Source organism: Pristis pectinata, chromosome 5 (assembly GCF_009764475.1).
Source record: "Pristis pectinata isolate sPriPec2 chromosome 5, sPriPec2.1.pri, whole genome shotgun sequence".
Lineage (NCBI taxonomy): Eukaryota > Metazoa > Chordata > Chondrichthyes > Rhinopristiformes > Pristidae > Pristis > Pristis pectinata.
Window position 1 is genome coordinate 44867760 of NC_067409.1, and position 14560 is coordinate 44882319.

Below are 14560 nucleotides of genomic sequence, written 5' to 3' on the forward strand. Positions count from 1 at the left end.
TTTCACAAAGAAATGTTTGTTATTTGGGAGGCAAAAAGGACAGAACCAAAGAAAATCCTTTGAGGTTGCTTTTACGTTATCACTTTCTGCAAAAATTGTTCCTTATCACCAATGGCAAAAGCAGTATTAAGGCAACATTTGTATTACATGTGGTGTTGCAAGATTATAACACAACAGAACAGCGATAATGAAGGAGTGGTAAAGAAACGAAACATAAGTGAGAGAGATGTTATTTGGGGAGAATTCTACTTAATATTTTTCCTCAGCACAAGCCAACTGCCAGATTTAGCAAAGATGTACTTTATTTTCTGCCTTGTTGCAAATTTTTTAAAAATCAAAACATGACCAACAACCCTAACTACATAAAACAATTGTATGAGCCTTGTTCTAAAAGGTATCTCCAAGCAGAATCATAAATAAATTGGCACCAGTGGATTAATGATTAGCTTCTTCACATGCATGAAAAGTACTATGATCGATATTTTACAAAATGCATGGATTCCAAATGAACAAGACCAAAGACAACCTAAGATGCTAAGATTTTAAGCGTGCATACAGTCAAACTCTGAAGTAAGCACGTGTTAATTTTAAGTATTTAATTTTGTTTAAACTGAAATGCAATGAATTGCAAGACAAAAATAATGTTACTCAGAGATTTTGCTCCATTTGTTGCCTTCAATTTTTAAAGTTCTTGAGATAACGGTGGTTTTAGTCTGTGTAGGTATTGAGAAAAGAGGTACCAAGAAGTCCTATTCTCCACAGAAAAGATGTGGTCCTACACCATATCCAAAATCATTCATTCTTCAAGCAGCACAACTGATGTACATTACAGTTCCAAGGCTGGAAATCGGGCTGCCTCGGGATTCAAAATGTCAGACAAGAAGTGAATAGCTCCAGCCATCCCTGGAAAAATAATACAAGTGTACAATTATTAGTCCATCTATAGTTTAAAAAAAGTTAGCTAGCACAATGTGGAAAAAAATCTTCTCTGCTATGTACTTAAACATCCATATTACTTTAAAACCTGCATAAATGTTTGCTTTGTTTTTAAAATTACTTTGGCAGCTTGGTGTCCAATTCATGGTAACCAGTAACTCTTAACTCAGGAACAGAAATTCAGAGATAGAAGCTCCCAAACCAGAAGCATATAGTAACTTGCAACTTGAAAAGTAAGACCCAATTAACTATTTGGGATGATTGATCAACCCTAGAAACAAGAACAGCCCTTTCAGCTTCTCTTCTCATTAGAGAATGGCTATTCTGTTACCTTAACTCCATCTAGCTGGTTTCACTCCTATAACACCCATCTCCATATAAAATCCTATCAATTTTAGTTTTAAAGTTTTCAATTGATCCAGACACACAGCTCTTCAAGGAAAGACAGTTCTTTGCATGAAAAAAAGGTTTTAAAAAAAAAACCACACCTAAGCTATCCATTACTAATTTTAAAGTTGTTCTAGGTTTTTCCACCACAGCAAATAGATTTCTTAGAGTCAGAGCATGGAAACAGTCCTGAACTAATCGCATTTTTTTTATTTTCCCCCACAAACCAGTCAACTCCTCCCCACCACCACCCCCCCCAAGATTCTATACTCAGCTACACACTATGGCCAATTAACTCACTAAAAACTTGCATGTCTTTAGCACGTGGAAGGAAACTAAAGCAGATGGAAGAAACCTACAGGGAGAGTATGCAAACTCCATACAGAGAGCACCCAAGGTCAGGATTGAACCAGAGTTCCTGGAGCTGCAAGCTGGCAGTTCTACTAACTCTGTGATCGTGCTAACCTTTTCTATTTAATCTGTAACATTTCAACTACATTATGAGGAAATAAGCCTAATCTGTGCAACATTTAGTTTTAATTCAACTCTTTTAGCCTATGTAGCTCTTTAGTGAATGTAGCTTGCATCTTCTCCAGGACTAACTTGATTGCCTCCAAGGTGTAGTGCACAGACCTGAACAGAGTTCTCTATATATTCTGATACAGCTGATACTCTTGTACTTCAAGGTACAAGTTACCTTCTAGTGAGTAGGAATGACATCTCTTTATATCATTCCTACTCACCAGAAGGTAACTTGTACCTGGAAATACAGGACTACCAACCCTTAAATTTCTTCTGTCATTCAGCTAATCTCAGACTTGCATCTAGATTCCAACTAGGCTACTTTACAGTCCACTTCCTATTTCCTGTATAACTGTAATTATATTCCTGCAAAAGTGACTTTAAAGGAATTAGGGACAATATTTGGCATTGGTTTGTAGCAGATATTTAAAATTCTTATCACCAAGATATTCCAATCGCTGATTTTTAAAAAATAACAATCCCCTCAAATAATTCAGTAAATGGAAATTTCATCACTATCATAACTTATGGTAATGAAGATTTATCAAATCACTCTTTAACTGTATCACTTCTAGCATAAACTTGGTTGCATAAATATAACTTCTCAGATAATTTCTCCAGGTTAATCTGTGGCACACCTTTCTAATTCCTCAATGTTTGTTAAAAATTATACACCATCCAAGCATCTTGAAACTCAAAGGTCAATTTTTTTCTGGAACAAGTCACTCAAAGAATGTCAACAATATTAGGTATTCAGAATAACAAACAAAACCTTTGATAATAGAACTTGCTGGAAATCCTCAGGTCTGGCAGCAAGTGTGGAAATGTTAACATTTCAGGTCAATGATGCTTCATCTAAACTGAAAATTTGACCGTTTATGTTCAACTCCTTATCCCAATCCCAGGAGAGTAGTAGACATAAACATCATAGATTCAGTTGTTACAAACATGATTACAACACTTTCTGGATTTCTGGTTTTGAAGGGCAATTGACCCAAATTATTGTTTCTCTCCCACAGATGCTGCTTCACATGCTACGTAATTATCTCTGCACAGAAACATTGTTCAGAAACTGTAAATATATTTGTACTACAGCAAAATGAATAAGGATAAAATATAGCTCAAGGATCTTGATTCCTGCCCCCCCCCCCCACCAGACAAAAAGGAAAGGATAGTCATTTTAAAAATATTTGCATAGAAACTCATGGGCTTGAATGCTTATATTAAACATGTCAGCACTATATTATTAGTAATGTTTAACTTTTAACAATGTTACTAGAATCTTTAAACTGCATTTCCAGCACCTCTGAAGGCTTTTGAAGCAAAGTGTGCTATTGATTGATAAGTTCATGGAAGTGTCCAAGAGATTCAGTGATCTTTGCCTCATTAATGCTAAAAGCTTTCATTATGGCTGTGTGGCCATTCCAAATGAATCAAATATTTTTCGTGTTAGTTTGTCTTGGGTTTATTTCTGCCAAACTTAACGCTTCAAATTTCTTTGGAAAAGATTACTGCAGTGCATAAACAGGTCATTTACTGTTTTCTCCTAAACTGATCTAAAGACTGTTTGCGTCCCAAATGCTTTAATTTTTTTTTCTAAGCAACTGCCCAACACCATTTTAATATAATTAATATACCCTTCTTTAAAAGGTTTATAACGACACCAAATTAACACTGCACAATGAACAAAGAGGGACTATAGTCTCACTCTTCTCCAATGTAAGTACAGTTCCCATAGAAACAATTTCCATATACCATCTTGTGCATTGATTTTTTTTCCCCCAGTGGAAACTGGAGTTCTGAGTGCCAAGGAGAAATTTCCATTTCTGACTTGAAGCAGAAATTTTAAACATTGGTCACGTAGAAACATGCAGCACTGTGGGGAAAAATCTTTTCAGTTACTTTACGTCTTTTAGATCATTAGTCAATTGTTAGAGCTGTATAATTTGTATCAGTGGTACTGTTATTTTTTTTACCATATGCAGATTGAAAAAGGATGAAGAATGGCATGCAAGTGTAACCTCTGAGTGATTTAATTGGTTTGTTTTTGTATCATGTATTGACTGTCAAGCTGGTTGCATCTGTATAGATAGCTAGCTTGTGACTGACAGCTTTTCCTATTTTGGCATGCAACTTCCCCCAAAATATACACACATTTATAATGACATCACTTGAAACCATGTGAAAATGGAATATTGCAGATACAAGAACTCTGAAGAATGGAAAATAAAAGGAAACATTTCAAGAAAAAGACCCATCAGAACCAGTAAACATTTAAAAAAAATACAAATGTTTATCAATTTCCAGATCAACCCAGCAACAGTACCTTCATCACCTCACCTAATAAGTTCAGATGAAGAAGCCCAATGAGGCCTACAGTGAGGCCCAATGTAAGCTTGGGGAACAACACCTCATCTTTTATCTGGGCACATTGTGGCCAGCAGAACTCAATTTTGAATTCTCCAGCTTCAGATAGCTTGCTCTTTCTGTTTGCATCAGCACTGGCCATTTTTGCTTGTCACTCTTCCTTTCTTCCCTTTGTACATCCTGGCTTGTTGGACTTGTCTAAGTTGGCCAGACTATACAACTTTACCCACCCTTAACAACACATGACAGTCAAAGGAGCTTAACTTCCCATTTTATAACATCATTTCACCTTATTACATATATCTACTTTGTTCAAACATATTGCCCCCTCCATCTTCTCTGCTAGATGACCCAACTAGCTCTTTCTCAGTTTTGATGAAGGGGCTTCAATCTGAAACCTTAACTGTTTCTCTCTCTCCACAGATGCTGCCCGACCTGAGTCACTCAGCACAGAAGCAGTCCCTTTGGCCCAATTTATCCACAGCAACCAAACTGCCTACCTGAGCTAGTCCCACTTGCCCATGTTTGGCCCATATCCCTCAAAACCTATCCTATTCATGTACCTATCCAAATGCCTTTTGAATGTAATAATTGTACGCACTTCTATCACTTCCTCTGGCAGATTGTTTCATATACCCACCATTCTGTGGAAAAACCTGCCCCTCACGTTCCCTTTAAATCTTTCTCCTCTTACCTTAAACCCATACCCTCTAGTTTTAGACTTCCCTAAACTGGAAAAAGATTGTGTCCATTCATCATATCTATGCCCCTATGATTTTAAACCTCTACAAGGTCACCCCTCAACCTCCTTTGCTGGATAGTCCCAGCCTATCCAGTCTCTCCTTGTAACTCAAGCCCTCCAGAACCAAGAACACCTTTGTGAATCTTTTCTGCAGCCTCTCTCTAGCTTAATCACATCCTCCCTACGGCATGGCAACCAAAAATGCACACAATACTCCAAGTACAGTCTCAACAACATCTTGTACAGCTGTAACATGACATCCCAACTCCTCTTCTCAATGACCCAACCCATGAAGGTAAGCATGCCATATGCCTTCTTCACCACCTGTCTACAAGTGTCGGAATTTTCAGGAACTGTGTACTTGTACTGCTAGGTCTCTGTTCTACAACACGCCCCAGGGCCTGAGCTTATCCAAAGTTTTGTTTTTATTTCAAGTTTCTTGCATCTGCAGTTTTTAAAAAAAATTTCTGATGAAGAATTTTTCCACTGAAACATTATTTCTCTCTCCAAAGGTGCCTCCTGACCCAAGTATTTTCAGCATTTTATTTTCATAAAATTATATATTTCTTTTAGATTGGCAAATCATGCAAAGATTTGGTTTATCTCAAACCATTATTAAAAGACCAACATATTGCTCAATGCGTTACCTTCAAACAAAGAATATGGTCTGTCAGGAATGCGACATCCATGAGTCCCATAATCCAAGCACCATTCTGCAAACTAATGAGAAATTTTAAAGATGCAATGGGTTTCTCACTTTATATTTTTTAAAAACAACTAGCCAAAAATTGCCTAGGAACAGACAGCAACATCAAGCTTAGAGCTAAAGGATTACAGTGACAATGTGAAATGGTAATATGGCTCAGGAGAGAGGCACAACCATCAATGCACTGTCACATACCCCATAGCTGGTTTTAAAATAATAATCAGGATTAAAAGTTAAAATGTACCGCCATCCTCTTGAGGAATAATGAAATTGGGCCAGTTTCAAAATAAGGATACAGTTAAAATGGAACACTGAGGAATGTTTTGTACCTTTGGTTTCATTTGAGATGTTGTGATGAAGATTACAATGTCTCTCAAATGCACCCACAGTCAACACATTAATGTTCAACATGTTAATAGTTCAGAATTAGTGACTAAGAAATACAGATATCTAACAAAATGGACAAACACATACAATCTTTCAAGACCCCTGTTGGTAGGATCAAAATGGTTAAGTACAGATGGAGTGCTGAACAACATGATCAAAACTATATTCCTTCATATTAGCCCATGAACAGAAGTCGAAGACAAGTTGTTATATTGATAGATGTTAATAAAGATATTTCCCTCTCAATCTGGGGAGGCTGTTCAAATTCTGGGCTGGCATACAATCTGCTGATTTTTTTTTAGGTTGCAAGCTGATCAATATTTCCTAACCACATTTTAGCCCTTCAGATGATAATCTAATAAATCCATTATAATTTTTTTAAAAATCAGCATATATTCACTTATACCTATGTTGATTCGCTACAAATGGAAAAGGAATTCAGGTTTTCAGACTAGAATTTAGTTATCTGCAGAACAAGTTTTTTTTAAAAAAACATACAGGTACACGCCTTCAGATAAGGTAAAAAAAAATCACAAAAACCCAAGCTCAAGGCCAACATAGATGGAGAGAAGAAACAGACTATTGTACATACTACAGACTAGGCTAATTATAATCAATTGGCATGGCTAACTGAAGGAACTAAGGCTTTTAACAAGACATGCAAGTTTGGAACAAGACAAGATTATGGCATCAATTACAACCAAGCAGGTAGATGTAAATAGTAGGGTGGGGATGGGCATTCCTCCTAGCAGCAAGAAACAAAGTTAGAAAAAAAAGCCAAAATGAGGTAAATGTGGCTAAGAGGTGGTCTTGTTAGAACCATCTGATCAAAAGAGATCAAATCTATTATTTTGTTCTACGCGCACACACGCACAGGATTGGCAGAACTAATTAGTGTATAAAACTGATACTTCTGCAGCCTAAGAATTGCCTGAAGGATGGTCAACTTCAAAAATATATGCTAGCCTAATAATTTGAAAGAGAATTTTCAGAAGAGAAAACAAAGTGAAAATACTTACCCAGACCTTACTCTGTCCTATTAGTTGATAATTTAACTGTCTGGGCAAGTTTCAATCACGACCCACATTTCAATACTGTGGCCTCACAATCAGCACAAAGAAAACAGAAATTATGTACCAACCTGCACAAAACACCCCATGTACAGAACCAAACATCCTTGTGGATGGTCAGAAGCTTTCAGTAGCAGACAAGTTCAGATACCTTGGCAGCACTCTCTCAAGATCAGTCAACATTGATGAAGACAACGATAGCAAAAGCCAGCTCTGCCTTTGGAAAACTGAGAAGTTTGGGAAGGAAGAGGAGGCAGCCTACAGACCAAGCTGAAGGTGCATTGTGCTGCTGTCATACCCACTTTATGTTTGCAAGACACGGAGTGTACAGCAGACATGCCAGACAGTTCAACCACTTCCACACAAATTGTCTGTGCAGAATACTCCACATCAAGTGCAAAGGTTCCAGACACACAGATTCTGTCCCAAACAAACCATCCCAGCATTTACACATTGTTAAAAGAATCACAGATCAGGTGGGCAGGACCTGTCAGAAGAATGTCTGATGACAGAATACCAAAGCAACTACTTTATGGAGAACCAAGGACAAACGATCATGTGTTGGACAGAAAAAGATTCAAAGTCTCTTTCAGAACATCCCTGAAGAGCTTCAACATTAACACATACCACTAGGTTCTACAAGCACTGGATTGTCCTGTTTGGTGTACCCACATAAAAGGTAGTGCTCACTCATGAGGAAGCAAAGAGGAAAAAAGAATCTCGAAAATCAAGAACCACCATTGCAACAGCATCCCTACACCTCTGATACCTGTGTGAAAGGAACCTACGAGCCCTGGCTTACCAGAATGTCGCCTGGATTGGAGCGTATTAGCTACAAAGAGAGGTTGGACAAACTTGTATTCTTTTCTCAGGAGCAAAGGCTGAGAAGTATATAAAATTATGAAAAGCATAGATAGGGTAGATAGAGTTTTATCCTCAGAAGGGAAATGTCAAATATTAGAGGGCATACCATCGACTTCGTTAGGAGTTGAGGAGATTCAGTATGTCACCAAAGACTCTTACAAATTTCTATAGATGTACAGTGGAGAGCAATCTGACTGGTTGCACCACAACCTGGTATGAAGGCTCCAATGCATAGGATCACAAGAGGCTGCAGAGGGTTGTAGACTCAGCCAGCTCCATAATGGGCACAACCCTCTCCACCATCAAGGACATCTTCAAGAGGTGGTGCCTCAAGAAGGTGGCATCTATCACTAAGGACCCTCAGTATCTGGGACATGCCCTCTTGTTACTACCTTTAGGGAGGAGGTACAGGAGCCTGAAGACCCACACTCAATTCAGAAACAGCTTCTCCTCCACCATCAGATTCCTGAATGGTCCATGAACATCACCTCACTAATCCTTTTTGCACTTTATTTTTGTAATTTATAGTAATTTTATGTCTTTACACTGTACTGCTGCTGCAAAACAACTAATTTCACGTCACCCAAGTCAGTGATAATAGATCCGATTCTGATTCAAGTTGAGTGGGGAAAGTTTAAAGATTTGGGAGACAAGTTTTTTTAAACTCAGTGGTAGGTGATGGAATGCGCTGACAGGGGAAGTAAGGAAACAGATACAACAGTAATGGTTAAGAGCAATTTACACAGACATTACCAAGCAGGGAATGAAGGGAACATAGACCACATGCAGTTTAAGTTGTCACCACAGACATTATGGGTGAAAGGCCTGTTCCTGTTCTGTACCATACTATGTTCCATGTTCTCTTCAAGTCCCATTACATTATAGGAACTATGAACACTGCATTGAACACTGAAGCTGTCTGATTGGCTAATTTGAGAAAAAGACAGCCAATAAAAAGGTGGCAAGGAAGAGTGGCCACTGTCAGGAGTGGCAGTGTTTGAGTTCCTGAGTACAGTGTCTGAAGAATAAGTGCCGAGGCTTTGGTTTGTGAGGCTTCGGTGAGAGGAGGCGGAGCAGAGGAAGGAAACAGGTGAGGTCTGGCAAGTCCTTTTCAACTTTACTATTTAGAACGATTGTAATTGGAATGTCAGTTAGGGCAGTGGTATGCTGCTCCTGCAGGATGAGAGAGATCAGGGAGACTCCCAGTGTCCTTGAGGACTACACCTGTGTGAAGTGCTCCCAGGTACAGCTGCTGACTGACCACATTAAGGAACTGGAGCTGGACTTGGACATACTTAGGATCATCCAGGATACTGAGAGCATCATAGACAAGATCTTTAGTGAGGTGGTCACATCTAAAGTACAGACAGCAGATAATTGGGTCACCACCAAGAGAGGCAAGGGGAAAGAGACAGACAGTACAGGGTCCCCCTGTGGCCAGTCCCCTCAGCAACAAATATACCCCTTTAGATACTGCAGGGGGTTGGGGAGTGACCTATCTGGACACAGCAGGTTGGTGGCACCGAGACCAGCTTGGAGAAGTCAGGTAGAGCAGTAGTGATAGGAGACTCAATAGTTAGGTGGACAGACAGATGATTCTGTGCTCAAAAAAGAGACGCCAGGATGGTGTGTTGCCTTCCTGGTGCCAGGATCAAGGATGTCTCAAAGTGGCTACAGAACATTCAAGGGGGAGGGGGAGCAGTCAGAGGTTGTGGTGCATGTTGGTACCAAAGGCATAGGTTGAAAGAGGAATGAGGTTCTGCGCAGCGAATATAGAGAGTAGGGAGAGAACCTAAAAAGCTGGACCTCAAGGGTAGTAATCTTTGGATTACTCCCAGTGCCATGTGCTAGTGAGGGTAGAAATAGAACGATAGCTCAGATGAATGCATGGCTGAGGAGCTGGTGCAGGGGGCAGGGATTCAAGTTCTTGGATAATTGGGATCTCTTCTGTACAAGAGAGACAGGTTGCACCTGAACTAGATGGGGACCAATATCCTGGCTAGGAGATTTGTCAGTGCTACTCGGGAGTGTTTGAACTAGTGGCAGAGGGGGTGGGCCTCTGAGTGGCTGATGAGAAATTGGGGATAATACTGTGGCAAAATTGAGAGCAAATTTGGTCATCAGGATAAGACAGGAGCCCAGTACAGGGAGAGGAAAGACCATTGGTTTAAACTGCATTTATTTCAATGCAAGAAGCTTAGCAGGTAAGGTGGATGAACTCGGGGTGTGGATTGGCTCTGGGGACTGGGATATCATAGCCATAAGAGAAACATGGTTGAGAGAAGGGCAGGACTGGCAGCTCAATATTCCAGGGTACAGATATCGCAGGTGTGACAGAGGTGCAGGTAAGTGGGGGGGGGGGGGAGGAGGAGATGTTGCCTTCTTGATGAAAGAGGACGTAACAACAGTCCTGAGAGGATATCCTTGGGGGATCATCCAGTGAAGCTATAAAGGTAGAACTCGGAAACAAGAAGGGGATGGTCACTCTGATGGTATTAGATAGTCAGTGGGAATTGGAGGAGCAGATATGTAGAGAGATTGCAGCTGGTTGTAAATAGTAGTTTTTGTGGGAGATTTTACTTTCCTAACATTGACTGGGCTATAGTGTAAAATGTTTGGACAGAGTAGAATTTGTGAAGTGTGGCCAAGAAAGATTCCTTTATCAATATATAGAGGGACCTACTAGAGAAGGTGGAACACTGGACCTCCTCCTGGGGAATGAGGTAGGAGAGGTGGCAGAAGTGTCTGTCAGCAAGCACTTTGGATCCAATGACCATAATTCTATTAGTTTTAAAATAGTTATGGAGAAGAATACAACTGGTTCACAGGTTAAGGTCTTCAACTGGGGCAGAGCAATTAGGCAGGATCTAGCAGAGGTTGATTGGGCGAGATTGTTTGCAGGGAAAGGAGTGTCTGCCACGTGGAGGCCATTAAAAGTGTGATGTCAAGAGTTTAAGGCCTGCATTTTCCTGTTAGAATGAAGATCAAGGCTTGCAGGCTTCAGGAACCCTGGTTGATGAGAGATACTGAGGCTCTGATTAAGAAAAAGAGGGAGGCATACACTGCACATAAGCAATTGAGAACTAGTGAATTGCTTGATGACTACAAGGTGTGTAGGTGTGCAGAGCGAAGTTAGGAGGGCAAAAAGAGGATATGAGGGGGATCTGGCAGTCAGTTGAGGCAAAATCCCAAGATATTCTATAGGTATAAAGAGTAAAAGGGTGTTTAGGGAGACAATAGGTCCCCTTAAAAATCAGCATGGCTGTCTGTGTGTGTGTGGAACCACAGGAAATGGGAGATTTTTATTGAATATTTCTCTTCAATTGTTACAGTGGAGAAAACAATGGAAGCTAAGGAAGTGGGGGAAAATGAGTGTTGTTGTCATCTTGGACCATATATGAATTAGCGGGGAGAAGGTATTGGAGGCCTTAAAGTGCATCACGGTGAATAAATCCCTGGGGTCAGACCTAGTGCATTCTCAGACTTTGTGGGAAGCTAGAGAAGAAATTGCAGAGGCCCTTGCAGAGATTTTTCCTTCATCTCTGGGCACAGGTGAGGTTCTGGAGGACTGGAGAGTGGCTAATGTGGTACCATTGTTTAAGAAGAGCAGCAAAAACAAGCCAGGAACCTTCAGGCTAGTGAGTCTGACATCAGTGGCGGGTAAATTGCTGGAGGAGATTCTGAGTGACAGGATCTACCAACATTTGGAGAGAGGGGGCCTGATAGAGGACAGTCAGCACGGCTTTGTGTGTGGGAAGTAGTGTCCGACAAATCTTGGAGTTCTTCGAGGTGACAAAGAGGGTAGGCCAGTGAATGTTGTCTGCATGAACTTTAGCAAGGCCTTTGACAAGCTCCTTCATGGTGGGCTAGTCTGAAAGGTTAGATTGCATGGGATCCAGGGAGAGATAGCAGATTGGACTCAAATTTGCTCAGTAGTAGGAAGCAGAGGGTGATGGTCGAGAAATGCTTCTCAAATTGGAAGCCTGAGTCCAGTAGTGTGCCTCGGGTTGGTGCTGGGACCTTTACTGTTTGCAGTTTATATAAATGATTTGGATGTGAATGTACAAGGCATGGTTAGTAAGTCTATGGATGACACTTAAATAGGTGGTGTTGTAGACAGTATAGAAGGTTATGAAAAATAACAGGGGGATCTTGATCAGCTAGGTATGCAGTCTATGGATTGGCAAATGGCTTTCAATCCAGATAAATGAGGTATTGCATTTTGGGAGATCAAACCAGGGTAGACTTATACAGTGAATGGTAGGGCCCAGGGGAGTGTTATGGAACAGAGGGACCTAGGAGTGCAAGTGCATAGTTTGCTGAAAGCAGTGTTGCAGGTAGATAGGGTGGCAAAGGCAGCATTTGGAATGCTGGCCTTCATCAGTCAGGGCATTGAGTATAGGAGTTGGGAAGTTATGTTGCAGTTACACAGATGTTGGTGAGGCCTCACTCAGTATTATGTACAGTTTTGGTCATCCATTATAGAAAAGACGTTATTAAACTGGAAAGAGTGCAGAAAAGATTTACCAGAATGTTACTTAGACTTGGAGGCCTGAGTTACAAGGAGAGGTGGTGTAGACTGGGACCTTATTCCCTGGAATGTAGGAGATGGAGGGTGACCTGATAGAGGTATACAAAATCATGAGGGGTATAGACAGGGTAAAAGCACAGGTCATTTTTCCCCCCCCCAGGGAGGGGGTGCTAAAAACATAAGTTTTAGGCAGGACATAGATTTACGATCACAGGCAAGAGATTTAAAAGGGACATCAAGGCAGCCTCTTCACACAATCTGGAATGAGCTGCCAGAAATAGTGGTTAAGATGGGCACATTAGCAATATTTAAAAGCCATCTAGATAAGTACATGCATAGGACAGATTTAGAGCACTATGGCCAAATGCAGGCAGATGGGACTAGCTCGCTGAGCGACACAGTCAGCATGGGTAAGTTGGGCCAAAGTGCCTGCTTCCATGCTGTATGACTATGACTGCATGAAAACCTTGTACATTTGAGCAGAGAGATCATCCCATCATAAATCAACTCTGTTCCTAATCGGGTTGTTTAACTTGGGTTAATGGCATGTAGAAGATTACCCAATGCAAATAATTCCCCTAGACAATACCCCTTCCCTTTTTCTAGGCTGCCATCAATTCCTCCACTAAAACCCCATACTTGACCCTTTTAATCTTGCAGAAGTGGAGCTGCTGATGCTACCAGTGTTCACAAGATAATTAGATGCACGAGGCAAGGTCCAGAGCAAAGGCAAGGTCCACTATGAAGAAAATGCGCGAAGTAGATTTGTACACAAGATCCATCTGGCTTCAACCTGCATTTTGAATGTTATTGTCACGTACAGAAGTCCCTTGTTTCAATAAATTCCCATTTTATCTTCCTTATCTGTTTCCAAAAAGGACATCTTGATAACTTGTACCAGAAAGGAAAATTGTTTGAATTAAACAAATACTTTAAGTATATTCTGACAAGGGATGGGGGGGTGGAAATGGTGGGTAAAGAACATGCTTTTTAAAATCAACTTTTACCAGAGGATTAAGCAGAAGAAACAAAGTGATGATGATAGACTGAAAACAGTAGCTCAAATTTGGAGTACTACAAGCAGTGATGGCTCTTCACTATAGGGACAGATGTTAATATTTCAGAGAACAAGTAGCACAAGTCAGTAGTAGAATGCTATCCAAATGGAAAGCAATATTAAATATTTGATTGAGATTATGGTAAGACAAATTTAATAACTACAAAAGAATGGAAAAAGGTAGTTAGAAAGTGCATGGTTTCCAGTAATTTAAGTGTCAGGAATAATGAACTATAGATGCAAACTTGTTAAGGATGGAAGCTGCGAAATCCATTTGTAGGATTAAGGGTAAAGCAAAATTTAACAATTAGTACTAGGTTGGTTAGGTGAATGAAGGAAGTGGGGTTGAAGAGGTATGCTACAAGGAAAATTAAATCTGTCTGGAACTAGTTGCTCAAATGAGAGAAGATTAATTGAATGTCATTGGCCCATTTCTGTATTATAGTCACTCTGTATAGCCAATCCATGTAGCAGCAAGTACTGATACACTCAAAAGTATAAACCTTGGTCAGGAATTTCTTTTCCTATACAAGCTATTGTATTTCTATTGTATCCTCAAACAGATTCATGTTCTTGTGATCTGAAGAGATCAAGATAGCATTATGAATATTAAACAGTAAATTTGGTGCCAGCTCAAAGACTCCCATTGGCCCCTCTGTGCTCTTACAATGCTCATCAGTCAACCAGTTCTGAATAAAACACCTATGCTTTACAGTTAAATGCAAGAAAACCAGTGTTGACAAGTCAAATATTATTGGCCCGAGCTCAGAACTCAGGCCCACACTTTGACACAGACAAGACAAGCTTGCTGATATTTAGTTATTAAAAAGAGTAATCAATACATTTGAAAAATAGAACTAGCCAAAATCTTTTAAAATCAAGTTTCTTGAATCCTGTACAATACATTACCCAGCATGTCATCTGAAGGGGGCAATTCTCTTGCCTAAATGCTAGGGAATTTCAGTAAGATAGAGATCCAACGTTGAATTCC

At 40.1% G+C, this 14560-nt stretch overlaps 1 protein-coding gene across 1 annotated transcript in view; it reads right to left on the minus strand.

Annotated features, from left to right (window-relative positions):
* Positions 1-266: 266 nt before the first annotated feature.
* lancl2 (LanC lantibiotic synthetase component C-like 2 (bacterial)) overlaps positions 267-14560 on the minus strand; it is a 41925-nt gene continuing 27631 nt past the window's right edge. The window contains 2 exon segments of the mRNA XM_052016150.1: positions 267-903; positions 5602-5674. Coding sequence (XP_051872110.1) covers positions 827-903; positions 5602-5674 — 150 coding nt within the window. The 3' untranslated portion in view covers positions 267-826.